General features: G+C 38.1%; 1 protein-coding gene across 1 annotated transcript in view; it reads left to right on the top strand.

Annotated features, from left to right (window-relative positions):
• The first annotated feature begins 3,551 nt into the window (after window positions 1-3,551).
• LOC106075269 (cell death abnormality protein 1-like) overlaps window positions 3,552-19,374 on the top strand; it is a 21,199-nt gene continuing 5,376 nt past the window's right edge. Inside the window, exons 1-8 of the mRNA XM_056038033.1 lie at window positions 3,552-3,636; window positions 9,342-9,455; window positions 10,963-11,094; window positions 12,345-12,446; window positions 13,262-13,378; window positions 14,369-14,500; window positions 16,586-16,717; window positions 18,909-19,262. Of these exons, the coding sequence (XP_055894008.1) occupies window positions 3,552-3,636; window positions 9,342-9,455; window positions 10,963-11,094; window positions 12,345-12,446; window positions 13,262-13,378; window positions 14,369-14,500; window positions 16,586-16,717; window positions 18,909-19,262 (1,168 nt within the window). The remainder of the gene's footprint in view (window positions 3,637-9,341; window positions 9,456-10,962; window positions 11,095-12,344; window positions 12,447-13,261; window positions 13,379-14,368; window positions 14,501-16,585; window positions 16,718-18,908; window positions 19,263-19,374) is intronic.

Raw genomic sequence — 19,374 nt, 5'->3', positions numbered from 1 at the left:
AAGGGCAGATTTCACTAGTTCCATTTTTTAGCTTCTGGGTAAATGCTGTCTCATTCTGTTGTGTCTAGTTCTGAGGCGAAAGATTAGACGTTAATCTTGTCGGGATAGCTTATAATTGGCATCATCTTTCTTGTGATTCGGATGAGAGCTTGTAGATCTATTTCCACACATTTTCTGCACATAGATCTATTTCCACACATTTTCTGCATATAGATCTATTAGCTTTAGTATTATTATTACTTTATTATTATTTTTTTAAGATTTCAGATAATTATTATTTTTTTTAAGATTTCAGATAATTATTATTTTTGTTTAAGATTTCAGATAATGTGTACGATAATTATGCAGTTCATGTGTACAAATAATAATAACAAATAAGTAAATAGATACATTTTGTTAAGTACATCTTTGGGTCTGAGAGTTGTCCAGCCGAGACCAAACGTGACAGAAGGCTTCAACACTGACCTGCAACGTTGCAGCCTGTGGGCTGTGGAGACCAATCGCTCGTTGCCTTGTCAAAGGTCTGTGCGGCGTGGCCACGAGCTATTAATCGAAATGGCCTGCCCACAGGTTGTGACGTTGCAGGTCAGTGTTGAGGCCTATTATAACGAATGGTCTCCACTGCCCACAGGTTGTGACGTCGCAGGTCAGTGTTGAGGCCTATTATAACGAATGGTCTCCACTGCCCACAGGTTGTGACGTCGCAGGTCAGTGTTGAGGCCTATTATAACGAATGGTCTCCACTGCCCACAGGTTGTGACGTCGCAGGTCAGTGTTGAGGCCTATTATAACGAATGGTCTCCACTGCCCACAGGTTGTGACGTCGCAGGTCAGTGTTGAGGCCTATTATAACGAATGGTCTCTACTGCCCACAGGTTGTGACGTCGCAGGTCAGTGTTGAGGCCTATTATAACGAATGGTCTCCACTGCCCACAGGTTGTGACGTCGCAGGTCAGTGTTGAGGCCTTTAATTACGAATGGTCTCGGCCCAGCCCAGATATAGATCTTGTATTTATATAGGTCTGTGAGCATGACATGTTCTGAAATGAAGATGTTTCACCGATGTTTAGACCACAGTAGACTTCAGTGTGTACAGTTGATAAATGTAGTCATTAAACGTGGTCGTGTCGTTTTAACTCTTTCTCTCCGTAATTATTTTTTCCACTTTTTGGAAGGAGTTCTTCATCTCGCTCATACTATTTCACTCCCCTGTTATGATTGGGCTTCAATAGCTTCATTGTTTGTTATCAGAAACTGTTGTTGTTTGTTTTTTTTTGTATAGAATTAAAAGGAAATGCGTGTTCTTTTTATACAATTCAAAGTCAAGTTTATAAAGTAAACATTATTTAATTTAATGAGGTCAAAATCAACGATGGTATCGTCGATTCGGAGAGAAAGAGTTAATCAGTTCTAACTCAAAGTCAAAGTGTATTCCTTTTTATCACTTAACTATGTATTCAATTATAACAATACATTGAGCCTTGAAGCCTACCCTCCCCCCTTTTCTCCTTATTTTTTCTTTATTTTATTTTCGAGCATTTAAAAGATACTCTACAGATCATCACTGGATCGGGCTGTTTAAACTTCGCCTGGATGAGTAACAAAAATAAGTCACTATATAGATCTAGATCAGACACACAGAAGTGAAGATTGTTACCTAGATTGCTATCTTCGTCCATTAACTTACATCCGCTGTGGGAAACACACACACACACATCCATTTTTCAAGGTCATATATATATTATATGTTTGTAGTAGCAGATTCGAAACATTGGAAACAAAACAGATTTCCGCTTCCTGTTAAGATCACGTGATTTACAAAATGTAGATCAAAAAAGATCTAAAATTGATAAGAACTTTATCAGATAGTGACAGTAGGTTGAATGAGCCTTGACCTTGCTCAGACACAGAGTCTCGTGCTAAAAGGAATAAGAACTTTTGAAACAAAAGAGCACAAAAGTCTAAAAAAAGTGACCTAAAGAAATTCTCGTGCTGTACAGTAAGGCGGTATGAGAATAGGGACTTATTAAGATGGTAAATATCGCCTACATCACATTCATTTGGCGCAAACAGCATTTCTTGATTCCTGTTTATTTGTTTAAAAAAATATTTTTACATGTTGAGTGCTGATTTCAGTTTAAACGAGTAGTCTGATATCTAGCAAACGTTTTCTTATGTCCTTAAATTTTTAATTTTTCTATTGCTGTCAATTGCTGTCTATTGCTATTCATTTAGTTCAAGACCAGATTTATGTTTTAATCTTTAGAGGAGACAAGTATGCCAATTAAAAGTACAGTATACACAATCTGGGAATCTAATAGAACAACTTTATGGGATTAAAAGAGTGGGTTTAATTAAAGTTTCATCTTCATTAGAACTTAAGGGGGATAAATATTAACTGAAATAAGACCACATCTTCAACCACATCTTCAACCGTCTTATATTTTCATTCCATCAGTTACAGCAATATATGACCTCTTGTGCCCTAAGACAACCGCATCCCGAAAGTCATTCTTTACGGGCAACTCGCGTCTGGCTCAAGAAAAACTGGCCGCCCACCCCACACTTCCGTTACGTGGATGTAATCAAACGTGACCTCAAAACAGTGGACATTGATACTGACCATTGGGAAGACATAGCACTAGACCGCCTTGCTGGAGAGAGACGGTGACCAAGAAAGCTATAGACAGCGAGAACACATGGGCCTCAACTCAGAAAAGCGTGCCATCTGAAAAATGGCCAGCTCCTCTACCAGCAAAGCGAAAGCTACCTTGACCTGCAATATATGTGGACGGAGTTTAGTAACATGAAAAAAATGTTCCAAAAGATAAACCACAGTCGCTCTATGGATAATTAGAAATGTTAATATTCAAAACAAAAAATAAAAAATTAATTATAAAGGGAGATTATTGAATCAACCATTGAACATATGAAGCACTGCTACCGTGTAGCATGTAGCCTTAAATTTTAAGGGGAAGAGGGGCTTTAGTCTCACCCCTGTGCTGTTACTAAATTACTCGGGAATATTATCCCATGGCCATACCGCCTGAATGTCCTTTTCTAAATTCTGGAGATAGTCTTTTCGCCATGTACATACGCTGACTCCCTCTTTCTCTCTATTTCTCCGACTCTCTCTCTCTCTCTCTCTCTCTCTGTCTCATTCTCTTTCTGTATTAACCTATATTTTTAACGCAATGAAAGAAGGTTTCTATCACGCTGCCCTGTAAGTGTTATTTGTCAAAACATCTCAAACTAATCTCATCATAGAAAACCTTCCAATGACGACATTATCCCGTGGCACAAAAACCTCGTTTTGAGTCTATTTTAATCTTCAAATCACGAATACTCTCTGAGGAATTTCTCTTATTTGTGCGCCCACTTCTCACTCGATGGCGTAGGAGAAATCCTTGTCTACTGTGTCGACTAAGTCTCATCAAAAAATTTCCAATCATTCGTGACCGATTCACTATTTCATCTACAAAAATAACATTTATCTAAGGCGTATCCTCAGTGGACTAAACGCGTGGACGTCTGGGCATATATAACTTAAAATGTTAAGGACTGACTTCTCCGTGTTCAGTGATATTAATAATGTGCCACATTTTAAAAAGAAGATCGAAGCCATTATGAATGGACGTTAGAACTTGAGAGTTGGAACTCATGATCCCCACTCACCGGGCGACGCCTCTGACACGAACGTGATGTTCTGAGATCCTGTTGACTGTGAAACTCAGTGAAGGATTAAATGCTCGCTTGCAGTGGTCTTTGTTCTTTCAAGTTTGACCGCACAAATACAGTTCATTCTAATCAACAAATTAGTTCGTCAATGTTTGAAAGGATGATTCACACAAAACCATAATCTTAGCTCAAAAGAGTTTTATATAAAGCGATCGGTAGTCTCTTCCGTAGGTAGGAATGTCCTCTGGGGGTATTGGAAGAAAAACTTTTTAGCACAGAATAGAGACCTGAAGTCAATATGAAGAGGGTTATTTTAGCTTGTTTCGTAGCGTCAGTTTGTAAGTATTGAAGTCTAGTTTTTGAACCTTCGACATTTCTAGTTCAAACTGAGAAGCTTAGCTCTTCAGGAGTTTATTGTGACTTGTTTTTTGTAAACATTTTAAACACTTCAATCACTAAAATCTGAAATCATTATAATTTTTCTCTGCAATAAAATCATGTTATCAATAACATTGACATCTTTAACCACCTAAAAATTAAATTTGGTTTTACTTTCTGTATTTTCTTGTATAAAAACTATTGAGTGTGTTAATCAATCTCAATGTTATCATTACAAAAATAATTCTATTGACGGATATTCTCTCTCACTGTCAATCCAGCTTGCAACTCGCAATTTCACTTGCAACTGTCACTTTCACTTGCAACTGTCACTTTCACTTGCAACTGTCACTTTCACTTGCAACTGTGACTTTCACTTGCAACTGTGACTTTCACTTGCAACTGTCACTTTCACCTGTCACTTTCACCTGCAACTGTCATTTTCACTTGCAATTGTCACTTTTATTTGTAACTGTCACTTTCACCTGCAACTGTCACTTTTATTTGTAACTGTCACTTTCACCTGCAACTGTCACTTTTAGTTGCAACTGTCACTTTCACTTGCAACTGTCTCTTTCACTTGCAATTGTCACTTTCACTTGCAACTGTCACTTTCACTTGCAACTGTCACTTTTACTTGCAATTGTCACTTTCATCTGCAACTGTCACTTTCATTTGCAACTGTCACTTTCACTTGCAACTGTCACTTTCACTTGCAACTGTCACTTTCACCTGAAACTGTCACTTTCACCTGAAACTGTCACTTTCATCTGAAACTGTCACTTTCATCTGGATGGCTGCCTGGTCGTGCGGTTTGCACGCTGGACTGTCGTTCAGATTTATCGATGGTCCCGGGTTCAAACCCTGCCCGCTCCCATCCCCCGTCGTCCTGCGGGAGGTTTGGACTAGGAAGTAATTATCTTCAACTCTGAAGGAACATCCGAAACATGTAAAACATTTTACAACCTAATCTGCAACTGTCACTTTCACCTGCAACTGTCACTTTCACCTGCAACTGTCACTTTCACCTGCAACTGTCACTTTCACTTGAGTCTGCAGCGTAATTTACTTTCCCCCATTGTTCGTAAAACTTTGCTGTAAGGTCGTAGGATACACGTTTGAGAAAAACTGAAAATCCGCTGCCCGAGGACAGACGTAGACGGCGAAAAGAAAAATCTATATCGACCATTGGCTGACCATGGTTTTTCCTGCGCTGGATGTTTTTTTTTTTGGCAAAATATGTAGGTCGCAGCTGGGGCTGCGTAATCTCGAAGACTGGCCTTATGATTTATTGCTGTGCTATTGGTATGTTTAAGCCTCGACCTTGGGAAATGCATGTCCCTTAAAGACAGTATTGCACCGTCGTAAAGCAAATACTTCATTCAACGAGTCTGGACATGGTGCACAGTGTTATCTTCCTTCAGCACGGTGTTATTGTTAATTCCCTCTGCTACATACCAACAGGGACTGCATACACAGTGCTTATCACATATTCAAATGTACTGCACCCAGTTGGTATAGTAGAGATTTTAAAGTTAAAGTTTTACCGCCTTTCATAGAATTGAAAATCATTATTTCTCAACAAACTGGAGCAATCTATAGGGCAGATGATGTAAAGGTCATCTGTTTCGATGCACAACGGTTCAAGAGGGTGTCATGTGGCCAGCACAACGACCGACCCCCATTACTTTTCAGAGTTGCCCTAAGGATCCCGAAATTAAAAGTCCCAGTCCCGGGACCTCCAGTTCAGAAGCTAAGTGCTTTACCACTCAGCCACCGCGCTTAATATAAATATTGTACTAACTGAAGTGAGGCAACACAACGAGGCACACATATGTTTATTTACACAACATCACAGGTACACAAAACAACATCTTCTCTTAGCACTGTCTCTCCATATTGGCTCTCTACTTGGGCGGAAATAGTTCTCCTCTCTAATGTTGACATCATTTTAGGTCTAGTCTATCACAGTGCGCACCTTCCAGAACTAGCCTGGATGGCGGTGCGCATTGCAGAGTCATAACAATATGTATTTATAATTTACTAGACATATGTTACCCGCGACCCGCGGGTCTTTATTTGCGCATTACTTTCGATATATTTACTGAGAGTGTTTTGTAAGCAATTAAACGAAATAATAATGTAATAAGTAAAGCGAATGTGTCAATGTAAAAATAGTGTGAATAATGCTATCAAATCAAAATAGCTAATAGGCTTAAATCCATTTTTTTTTAAATTAAAACATTTGCTTTTGAATAATCTAGTGGATTGGATTTAGATTATGTTAAACGTAGCTAATGATCCTTTCACGTTATTTCAGTTTCGCTACGAAAATAAAATTAGATTTGCGAAAATGGTTTACCCAAAGTCGATACATTCTTATCTATTAAAAACGAAAAGAGCGATAGCTTTGTTAAATAAATGGGATTATAAAGTGAACAATTAAACGAAATAATTTTAGTACGCGATTCATGAATGAATATAGATCTAGGCCTATCTCAACTCGGCTTCGCAGCTTTCGTAAACGAATGTAGCTTTAGAAAACCAAATTTGAATGTTTATTTGATCAAAATATGAAATGAATGGACTTTAATTAATATATTTATGTGTTAAAGTATAAAACTATCTGTGCGAAGAGAAGTTTTATCATCTTAGAGTTGGATTAGAGTTTTAGATCTAGGGATGGGATTATAAAGTAAACAATTAAACGAATTAATATTTAGTACGCGATTCATTACGGAATTGTCTAATGAAAGAATGTTCGTCAGGAAATCTGTAATCACTGATATAAGAAACTAATTAATGTAAAAAATGCTTTTGAAACACAAAATTGAAGATTAATTTTATTATATAATGAAATCAATGGATCTTCTTTTGTATTTTCATGTGTCAAAGTAAAAAACTATCTGCGCAAAGTGTATTTCTTAAAATTAGATCTAGGTCTAAATCCTTTCTATCTTTTCTTATGTCAACATTGTAGACATGGCCTAGATCCATAAAATACTATAGCTGTAATAGAGTCGGACAACTTTATTTTTTTTTGAGGGTCTTACATTTGTTTTAGGGCTACAATACATTCACTAAGGTCTAAGTTGGTACCCAAGGAACATTCCTGCCTAGTTTTATCAAGATTGGTCAAGCGGTTTTGATGTCTATAAGTAACATACATACATACATACATACCCCTCACATTCTACTTTATAATATAGATACTGTGTTTTATGTTTTAAACGCTTTGAATGTTATTAACATGTAGTAGAATAACTCAGCTAACGAAACAAAATTGTCATGTTTTTATTTATAAATTTCGTTGTTTGGTGACAATAATATGCCGGCGATCGAGTCATTTGAGTCGTTGTCAAGGAAACACGGTCGACTAATGTGGACTAAGAGGGAAACTCATCATTTGTCTAATTTCGATTTTTTTAAAAATTGTTATTTTGATTCTGCGTATAAAAAAGTTATAATAGTAAATATAACTTTTTTTTCAGTTATATGCTTAGAAATGTTTAAATTAGTATAATTTTTATTTAACAACGGCAAAGAACTCCAATTTTTCGTACAAAGGCGATAGATCATAAAATAGATATAATGTCCTTTCCTTGTTTTCGTCAAACGGTAAAAGATCCACAGTTAAAAGGCATCTATCAATCAAAAAGTTTACCTTGACATTCTGTATGTGATAAATTACTTTATTAATTAACACATAGAAGCCGAAAAAAAATACAATTTCACACGTGACCTGTTTTAATAAATATAGTTCATTACTTTGACATGACATATTTGTGTGAACTCCCCAGGGGAGCATAGGGCCGCAACCACACCTCTCCCCCCCGAACTCGGTTCTGAGCAGCTTTTTTTTTTCATCTGCCCCCATGTCATTCCAGTATCATCAGCTTCAGTGATGACTGACCTCTTCCAGGTTTGCTTGGGTCTGCCTATTTACCGCTTTCCTTGCAGATTCCAATCAAGGTCCTGCATTGCAACATTCAGCAGGGGCGGACTGGGTATCAAAATCGGCCCGGGCATTACCATATAAACCGGCCCACAAATGGCATGTCATATCATGGGCGTAGCCAGTATTTTTTGGTGTGAGAGGGATTTTTACTTTAATTAGTGGGAAGACAGTACACACCTCCAAGGACAGCTAGGGAGTCTGGGGGAGCGCTGTGAACTCCCCCAGTGGGGTCCGGGGCAAAGTAACGTCTGTATTATATAAGATAAGATTATTTCCGTTATTTCAAGCTTTAAAAAAATGCATATTTTGAGGTATCTACAATTAGCATGCTACTCTTCCGCTAAACAAATTCAAAAACCAAATGGTAACTATAGTTTTAGAAAGCTTTCGCAAGGGGGGGGGGGAGAGTAACCATAAAACCCCTTTTGGCTACGCTCATGAAATTTGGTGACTGTAGTTTGCTTAAGTTGCCTGCACTGTGGCAGTAAGTAAAGTTTCTCTTTCAGACAATGAGGTCTAAGGCAAGTGATGGTTTGAACCCCCCCCCTCTCCCGGCTACGCCCATGTGTCATATCATAGGTGTAAGCCTAATTCTCTTCAAAATATATACAGTTTGATAACGCATCGAAAACTGGATGTATGCTTGTGTAGGATTACATAGTGTATTTTATTTATAAATGTATGCAGTGTGAAAACTATAAACAATACAGTAGCCAGCCTTAATGAGTTTGAAACTTTTTGGTATTACTTATAGATTACAGACGTTTCTTTAAAAAAACAAGATAGTTACGTCCTACGCAATTCACGTGTTCGGGCATCTGTGTCTTGCTGCAGTCACTTTTTAAAAAAAGTTGTTTGCATTGAAAATTTTTTTCCTTTGGTCGCGACCAGACCGGCCCATTTGGTACCGGCCCACCGGGCATTTGCCCGTTTGCCCATATAGCCAGTCCGCCCCTGCAACATTGGTAGATGATTTTCGCAAAGTGTGTCCTATCCAGCTCTTGTTTCGCTTTTTGATGCCTTGAGTTAAAGTTTTCTGTTTGATTCTCTTAAACGGGGATCTGATTTCCAACACTAGGCTACTATTGGCGAAGATCTGTTTTTTGTTTTTTTTTTAAATATTTTTTTTACTCTCCATCACGGAATAATATAGCAGTCCAAAATACCAAGAAAAAAAAAGATTAAAATATATCGACTAATTTAGTTCAAGGCTGGCCAGACACGTTTTTTAAATTTCTCTAGCTTATGGATCTATGAGATTTAATTCTAAGTATGCACCCATTTCGTTGTATGGAATTCCCAATCAGAACTTGTTGTTTTTTCGCAGGGGCTGTAACTCACCCACCTTGTACCAATGACGGGGAGTGTATCAGGTGGATTACATGTGATCCATCTACACATGCCATGTGTGACTACAAGACAGGGGACTGCCGCTGCCGAGGTATGTGTTAGTGTTTTTAAGCTCTGAAGAGTTCATAAAACAAAAAAAAAGCACAGCTAATATATATGTTAGTGATTTTAAGCTCTGAAGAGTTCTTAATACAAAACAATGCACTGCTAATATATATGTTAGTGATTTTAAGCTCTCAAGAGTTCCTAAAACAAAACAATGCATTGCTAAAGTATATGTTAGTGATATTAAGCTCTGAAGAGTTCTTAATACAAAATAAAATGATTTCGTTTAATTTTCCCTTTCACCTCAATCAGTCGTGCGAGTGGCTGAGTGGTTAGTCGCTTGGCTTCCAAACCTGGGGTACTGTGTTCCAATCTCGGTGATGACTGAGTTTTGAATTTCGGGATTTTCAGGGCCACCCAACTCTAATGGGTACCTGACTTTAGTTGGGGGGAAAGTAAAGTCGGTTGGTCTTTGTGCTGGCCACATGACACCCTGCTCGTTAACCGTTGGCCACAGAAACAGATGACCTTTACATCACCTGCCCTATAGATAGGGGAGTAAAAAAAAACTAAAGTTCCCCCTTTCAGACCTTGTGGTCTATAGGGCAGATGATGTAAAGGTCATCTGTTTCTGTGGCCTACGGTTTCCGAAGGTGTCATGTGGCCAGCACAACGACCAACCGCCTTTACTTTTCCCCTACTAACGTCAGTTACCCATTAGAGCTGGGTGGACTCAGAGGCGCCCGAAGATCCTGACGTTAAAAATCCCACTCTTCACCAGGATTCGAACCCCGGACCCCTGTTCGGTAGCCAAGCGCTTTACCGCTCAGCCACCGCGCCTCATAGATAGGGAAACTGTACTCTTTACTTTTCTACCATAACATCCTATGCTCTATAGATCTGAAAGGAGCGGGGGGGGGGGGTGATACATACTACTATAATGGATGGTACTGTCTCATTGTGACGATCACACTTGCCGGGGATTATATTATCAAACTTGACAATTCAATGAAGTGAAGAAAGAAACATCTCTCTGTATTTACTTCCAAACTTCTTTAATAATACTTCTTCAACTTTCACATCAAATTAACTGCTCAATTTAACAACAACTTGACTTGATACTTCATAAATAAAACTTAAAGATACGTGAAACATCACTTAGTATAGCTTCAACTTCGACTAATAAAATTTTAATTAATGGACCCGCTAATATCACAAAACTTATAACCATTAGTAATCGAGGACTAAGCGAGGACCCCGTCTCACTGACTTTCTCTTAATTTATACCTTTCTTAATCGTACATTCCAGAATCATGAAAACTTCTTCCCTAATTATTTTAGTAACTTTGACCTTCTAGAAGCTGACGTGTGCTATTTTTTTTCCCTTAACCTCTTTCTTTGATTGGATACCTAAAATTAACTTGTTTACGCTGGGCACTTGCACTGGTTTGACCTCGCTTCTAGAAACTGGTCGAAATAGGTCACAGACTCAACTCGTGACACTCATATTCCCTATGTTGAATACATTTCTCACATTATTATTATTCCTTCAGACTTATACTTCCAAAGGAACCCAGTCTCCAGGACCCAGTGCACGTCCAATGCGGGTTGTATAGGAGCGAACGTCTGCGCCAATCCTTATGACGCTGTGTGTGATGAGGCCTCTGGCGAGTGCTACTGTCAAGGTCAGCAGCGCTCAATAATATTTACAACTAGTGCACGAATAGTCCTAGAACAGGGGTTCTCAACCTGTGGGTCGCGACCCCTTTAAGGGGGGGGCGATTGACCATTTGCCAGGGGTCACCTAAGACCATCGAAAATATGGATTGGTATTGTCTACTCTTCTATTGGTGTATGTGTGTGGGGGGCTGGGGGGGGGGGGTCGCGGCAGAGTGGGGGATTGTAAAAAGGGGTCGCCGAGCTTAAAAGGTTGAGAACCGCTGTCCTAGAATATACGTTAACTGTCACCATTCGACATCTGCGCTCGCTGGGTCGGACACTTATCCTGCTTGAGGAACACCCGTATGCCAAAGCGATGTTTTTGGGGGGAACTTAAAGAAAGAAAGGTCAACAGAATTGCGACTCTTCCCTTCCCCAACTCAGACGCCATTTTGCCCTCACTGGTATACAGGAAAGTAGCTGGCAGCGGCCTCTAAAAGAGACAGTTTGAGAGCTCTTACAAAGGCCGCGGGATAAACATTTGAGACCCTACGAAAAAAACCCTTTGGGGGGAAGACAGGCGCTGCAGGCGATCAGAAACATTAAATAGAGCCCCGGGCAGACATTAGCTTTGTCTGCATTAGATGTGACAAATTATGCAGTTCGTAAGTTAAATCGTAACTAGGTTAAATCGTAACTAGGTTAAAGCGTAACTAGGTTAAATCGTAACTAGGTTAAATCGTAACTAGGTTAAATCGTAACTAGGTTAAATCGTAACTAGGTTAAATCGTAACTAGGTGGTCGTGTTAAACCCTGCACTCATCCGTGTCGAAGACATAACCATTATTATTCTTGTGGTAGCAAATTGGCTTGCAAAGACCTTCCTTCAGGGAACAGTACCAGGAAAAAGGAAGAAGAGGCCGACAGAGAAAGCCATGGGAGGACAACATAAAAGAATGGACGGGCCTGCCATAGAAAGAGGTTTAAACTAAGGTAAAAGACAGAGAGGAATGGAGAAAGACGGTTGACGAATCTTGGATGGTGCCCCAACGGTCCATCAGACTAAGGCATAGGTAAAGGTAAAAAGGCAGCAGTGGCAGCCTTGACCTTGATCTTACCATTCCTATATTCCATTTTACTGCCTACATTTTAGTTTTTTGCTACTAATTCACCTGACAGGATTTTCAGACATTCATCACATACAATGCTATGGCTTCTACCCTGTCCGTAAGCAGTAAGCTTACTTGTTTAAATCATATCAATATTCAACTCTTAGATGTCCCATGTGCCTTCGACTACGAATGCCCTAAAAAGTGCGGGAGAGCTGATGTCTGCTGCCACCATGATAACCGGTGTCACTGCAAAACTTCATGCTCAGGTAATTTTTTACTATAGTTGACGATAGTTCAAGTGAGCAAAATAAATTAATAAAATTAATTAATACAGAAACAAGGAAATAAAATAATAATAATAATATTAACAATGGGAACCTAGGCTTGGAGGCTTGTAAGTTCTCCAAAATAACAATATACCCGATTGTTAATATCAACCAAGGGGATTATACCAGATACCTTAAAGCCCTTTCCTAGGAACATTCTCGTTGCTTGTCAGAGGGCGGTACCAGAAAATTGCTCAGTGGAAACTGTTATAGGGATTACAATAAATTTGGTTTCTCTTTAACGAAACTCGACCCTGTCATATCAGCTCGATCCGTCTGTCTGTCTGGTCCAACATGTAAAATAGCAGTCGCGTTAAGACTAAGACTAAGACTAAGGCTGCTTTATTGATCCTTACGGAAATTTGTTGTGATTACAAGGACTCGTTTCTCATATAAAGACAGCACAACAGAAAAATACACATAAATACAACAGACAACATTAAAGAGTTCATTCAGCGACTACACACAGGTATCTTGGTGCATTTCATGTTCCCTGATCAATGAGTGGCGGTGATAGAGTCTGACCGAGTGAGGAACGAACGAGTTTTTGTACCGCTCCGTTCTTGTTTTGATTGACAGCAGTCGCCCACTTCGCGATTCACAAGACCATGACAGCATCTCTTATAATTGTGTACTTAATGATTGATTCAAAATATTTGATTTATTTTCAATCTATATAAGCAAGTTGTTGTTTTTTTTAAAAGTATTTTTCATATTTAACTATTTTAAATTTATTTCTTCTGTGTCGTATCCAGGCAACTATCTGTCACCTTTCAGATGTTCCAGTAATGAAGATTGTATGCAATGGAACCCATGTCCAAACCCAACAGAAGCCGTGTGCCAGGTTTTGTCAGGTCGCTGCTGGTGTACAGGTAAGCCTTGTCTTAAATTTTCGTTCATGAAAGTCGGTCTTGTATTCATGAACATTTTTTTGCTTCCCCTGACCCTTGCTTTGACACGATCGTGTCGAGTGTCAAACTATTGATAAACTCACATTTTGATTTTGAAATCATTTAATTCATTTTAGAAGAAAATCATAGTAATCTAACTCATTACATGCAATTAGATTGATTCTAACATTTAGTTATATATCTGGGTATTTTTTTGAGTTTTTGGGAAAGATGCTATTTAGTTTCTGTGTTGTCCATCCGTCTCCCTGTCCGTTTGTCTGTAAAATTTAGATATTAAAAGGTAATACAAATAGGATTTCACATTATCTTATCTTATCTTATATAATACAGACGTTACTTCAAAAAAGAAGATGATTACGTCCTACGCGTCATGCATTCAGTCATGTATATTAACCAATGACCTAAACTCCGCCAAGTCACTGGTTTTCCTGGCTAGCTCGGGCAACCCATTCCATGCTCTAATAGAAGGAGCATTTGTACAAATTTGTCCTAGCATATGGGATGAGAAATGTGCATCTATCTTTGCGTCTTTCAGAGTATTTTATTAAATTCTGTTTTTGTATTTGAATATTATGGTTCAGTGTTTTATGTATAATTGCTACTTTACTTTTAAGTCTTCTATCCTGAAGGCTTTCTAAATTTAGTGATTTTACTAAAGGTGTTACTCTAGTCAAAAGTGAATATTCGTTTGTTATGAATCGCACTGCTCTATTTTGTGTCTGTTCCAGTTTCTTAATGTTTTCTTGAGTTGAGAGGTCCCAAACAGAGAAAGCATATTCTATTATTCTATTCCTAAAATATTTATAGTTTTTAAGGATTCCCAATTTCAGCGAGACATTGATCAACATGCTTAAGCTAAATTATAAATGTCTTTTTCATGCTTGAGAGAATTCAATTAAGTATGCAATATGCAAAGCAGCAAACTGTAACAATGCATTGTTGTGCTTCCAGGGGAGTTAATCAACAGAGGCATTTACTCACAGATTACTTGCAAGAGTTCTGTCGACTGCGTACACATAAACATGTGTCCTAACTCTAATGACGTCTACTGTGACGCATCCGCTGGTGTGTGTCAATGCAGAGGTAGGACATCCACATTAAATAAGAACTATATGAGGTGGAAGCCACCTATGTATTAATAGAAATTGTCAGAGGGATCATTCATTGTTGACGTCCGCGAAAGACTACAGGTAACACATAAAAAAAATACATGTAAACATACTTTTTTTTAAAAAAAAAATCTTATATTGATTAACGGGAAAGGACCATTGCTGCTATATCTCTCAATGTGCAAGGTTTATCTCACATTTTTCTATTTAAAACACAGTTAATTAATGTCCACTAATTAATTAATTAATTTTGGACAATGAATAATTGCTCGACACTTCGACTTGATCCGAGACTGTAAAGTGGGAGAGAAAAAAAGTGTAAAGGAATCCATCGGACAGACAGACGGACAGACAGACGGACAGACAGACAGAGTAAGTTGACATATGCTTTAAGTTATACTTGTAATAATAAAGTAAAGTAAATGTTTATATTTTATGTCTAATAATTGAGTCACAATTCTAATAAGTATACTTAAATAATATCTATCATAACACACCAGTAGCAAAATAAAAAGTGATTCTTTTCTTTGCATTTTTCATTTTCTTTTTTACATGATTAAAAAATAAATAAAACAAGAAAAAACATAAAAACTACTTAAAAAAAAAACCCAAGGCTTATTCGTAGTGTTATTGTATGAATTAGTTTGGGTCGTTTGTAATAGATCTAGACCAACAACAATAAATCTGTTCGATTAATAATATTTTTACCCATTGTTTTTGTTTAGCGCTATTTTATGCTTTTAGCTTTCTCTATACGCTATGATCCTATCACTTGTCTGGACCAGTTGGGAAAATGGGGGGTGGGGAGGAGAAATAAATGGACATCTGGGTGGATTTTTACTGTAATTAGTTTTTAAAAGCATTTACAGAAAAAAAAGGTGGGGGAGGAAAGACCTGATTTGGTACTCATGGATCACGCCTCCGTGGCAGACGCGCTAACCACTCTGCTAAATAATATGTAAATGATTCGAACTATTGTCTTAAAGGGATTACTTCTTTTCCAAATACGAAAAACATTAGGTTGTAAGTAATTCAGTAATTAAAGTTTCCATTTCAGACCTTGTGGTCTATAGGGCAGATGATGTAAAGATCATCTGTTTCTGTGGTCTACGGTTAACGAGGGTGTCATGTGGTCAGCACGACGACCAACCGCCTTTACTTTTCCCCAACCTAATGTCAGGTACCCATTTGAGTTGGGTGGACTCAGAGGCACCCTAAAAATCCCGAAATTAAAGATCCCAGTCATCACCGATATTCAAACCCAGGAGCTCAGGTTTTGAAACCGAGCGCTTAACCACTCAGCCACCGCGACCCATATTCAGCAAATAATGGAGTGATATTCTTGAAATTTTAATTAAGATTGTTGTCACGCAGCTTGATATAATAATGAAAATCTGTCACACTAAAGATTAAAATAAATAGTGGCTTCTCCTGATCAAATACTTCAACCAATAGATATACATGTAACGAGCAGATTTGCCGAGCGATTATATTAATAAGTTGATGAATTCATGTGAAATGAAGAAAGAAACATCTCTCTGTATTTTTAAAAAACTTCTTTAATAATACTTCTTCAACTTTCACATCAAATTAGCTTCTCAATTCAATAACAACTTGACTTGATACTTCATAAATAAAACTTAAAGATACATGAAACTTCACTTCGTATAACTTCAACTTCAACTTATAAAACTTTAACTAATGGACCCGCTAATATCACAAAACTTATAACCATTACTAATCGAGGACTAAGCGAGGACCCCCGTCTAACTGACTTTCCCTTAATTTATATCTTTCTTAATCGTACATTACAGAATCATGGAACCTTCTCAGATAATTATTTTAGTAACTTTGACCTTCTAGAAGCTGACGTGTGCTATTTTTTCCCTTAACCTCTTTCTTTGATTGGATACCTAAAATTAACTTGTTTACGCTGGACACTTGCACTGGTTTGAACTCGCTTCTAGAAACTGGTCGAAATAGGTCACAGACTCGACTCGTGACAGTAAATAGCTACAACGTTGTAATCTATTGAATGGACTATTTTGTTGCTTCAAAGGTAGAATCATGCAAGGCAATGCCTTACCTCGACCTGCTTGTAGAGCCAATGAAGATTGTCTTCCTAGTACTTCTTGCTCTAGTCCACAAGACGCTTACTGTGAGATGTCATCAGGACTCTGTCAGTGCAGAAGTAAGTCAAGTAAACTAAGAAGTAAGTCTAGTTACCTAAAAAGTAAGTCAAGTAACTCTTCAGACCTTGTTGGCAGATGATTTAAAGGTCAATCTGTTTCTTTGGCGGACGGTAGGTGTATAGTCAGTGATGCATTTTGCTTTCGCTGACTTCATTTACATGCGTATTTTTTGTTGTTGAACTGGATTCTTCTGCCAGAAAGGGATTCGCTTTCTTTGTCTTGTTTAGTTTTTTTTTCTTGCATCACATAAACCAAGCCTTGGTCCAAGGAGGTCATTTCCAACCCATGACTTTATTTCCCTTCGCTTTTTCCCTGGGACCTCAGAGGCCGACTCATGTTTCTTATTATAAGATTCTGTAATGTTTTCATAGCGCAATGCCTGTTAATCTTATTACTATTATTATTATTACCATTATTATTATTATTATATCTAGATCTATCATTCTATGTGTAAATATGACATTCTACGATGTGCATGCTGACCTAGATCTAGTTCACTGACCTATGTATATGATTTACATATACAATGTTAGGCTCATTGTGACAGAAGATATTGAGATTTATGGGGACCATTCATTATTTTAAATTAGAGGGGAGCTACACATTGTTTTCATTTATTAATTTTGGACTAAATTTTTTTTTTGGTCCACATGCAAAATGTTTGTGTTATATAATAGTAAAGAAACGAATCCGAGTGTAATACTGTTCAGATAGTATTTATAACAGAGTCAATGTTCTCGTGCACAAGGTTGAGAGCTGCAAAATTCCCTCGAACGGTGACCTTAATTCAAAAAATGTTTGAGTCTTTGAATTTTTCAATATCGTATTCTTAATATGTGGGCTTGCGATTCTTTTTAAATTTAAATTTCACAGCCATCAAAAGCATGGCGTGGTCACTGTCAATGTCACCTCTAGGAAAAGTTATGGTATTGGCTTTGTTGGTGCTTGATTTAAACCTCAAAAGAAACAGGGTCTAGTGACAGTATAGTCGATCTGGCTGTGCGTTTTGTATGGTGTGTGCCACGTAGTTATTCTGAATGGTTTGTGTGCGAATAAGGTGTTAGCTATAGTGAGTTTTTATAACTTCTGGCAAACTCTATAAGAGTCTCCTTCCTCTGTCTTTAGTTTCTCTTGGTCCATGACATCCTGTAGTTCCTGTATTTACCAGACAGACAGACAGACAGTGAGTTTTTATAACTTCTGGCAAACTCTATAAGAGTCTCCTTCCTCTGTCTTTAGTTTCTCTTGGTCCATGACATCCTGTAGTTCCTGTATTTACCAGACAGACAGACAGACAGAGTGAGTTTTTATAACTTCTGGCAAACTCTATAAGAGTCTCCTTCCACTGTCTTTAGTTTCTCATGGTCCAAAACGTCCTGTAGTTCCTGTATTTACCAGACAGACAGACAGACAGAGTGAGTTTTTATAACTTCTGGCAAACTCTATAAGAGTCTCCTTCCACTGTCTTTAGTTTCTCATGGTCCAAAACGTCCTGTAGTTCCTGTATTTACCAGACAGACAGACAGACAGACAGAGTGAGTTTTGAAAAATAGTATAGGAAACTATAAATATTATTATTACAGTAAACTCATAATTTGCTGCCCATTGCTCAAACTCATCCTTCCTATCCTGGCTTTCCTGTCTCCCATAATAATGAGGACATCCTTTTTTTTTGGTTCTTGTGTGCGAATAAGGTGTTAGCTATAGTGAGTTTTTATAACTTCTGGCAAACTCTATAAGAGTCTCCTTCCTCTGTCTTTAGTTTCTCTTGGTCCATGACATCCTGTAGTTCCTGTATTTACCAGACAGACAGACAGACAGTGAGTTTTTATAACTTCTGGCAAACTCTATAAACTACAAACTCTATACTCCTTGATGCAGTCGTCAATTTCATTGTAGAAGCTCTCTACCACCTAGTATTCAAAATAGGAGGCTAGGGTATACGCTTTATCATTTGATGTACTGAGAGGTCTAGCGCCGACTCGTGTGACAATTATCCTGCTGTAAAATGTATTTAGTTACAATATATTCTTTATCATTAATAATATTCTATTACTTAAAAGACACGTTTTTTACAAGTATTTGTTTAACGATGTATGCCATTTTGTTATTCCAATTTTACCTGTAATACATTTCAAAGGGAATAGTTATTTTTGCTTATTCAAATGTACACATTTTTTTTTTCACAAGTTCTTCCCGGCGGTGCTTCTGGTGCAGGTGTTTCCAGTGGAGGCAACGCCAATGGTGGTGTATCTGGAGGAGTTGTTCCCAGTGGTAGTGGTTCCGGTGGACGTGTTCCAATCAATAGTGGCCCCGGAGGACCTGTTTTCGGAGGTAGCGGTTCCGGTAGCGGTGTTCCCAGTGGTGTTGGTTCCGGCGGAGGTGGTGGTGTTCCCAACACTGGTATATTTGGAGGTTACGGCCCCAGAAATCCACAACAGCAATCTTCATGCAGAATGAAAGACGACTGTGTCCGATTGAATATCTGCCCAATGCCCAATGACGTTTTCTGTGACGTGTATTCTGGACAATGTCTGTGCCAAGGTAGGTCAAATCTAGACTTAACAATGACCTTGCTAAACATAGTGTAACGAATTACTACCTGTTATTATCAGATCCATAAAAAGCATGTATGTGTGATATTAAAACTTCTACT

The sequence above is a fragment of the Biomphalaria glabrata genome, chromosome 8, assembly GCF_947242115.1.
Source record: "Biomphalaria glabrata chromosome 8, xgBioGlab47.1, whole genome shotgun sequence".
In the NCBI taxonomy this organism is placed as follows: Eukaryota; Metazoa; Mollusca; class Gastropoda; family Planorbidae; genus Biomphalaria; species Biomphalaria glabrata.
This window is presented reverse-complemented; position numbering and strand designations above follow the sequence as displayed.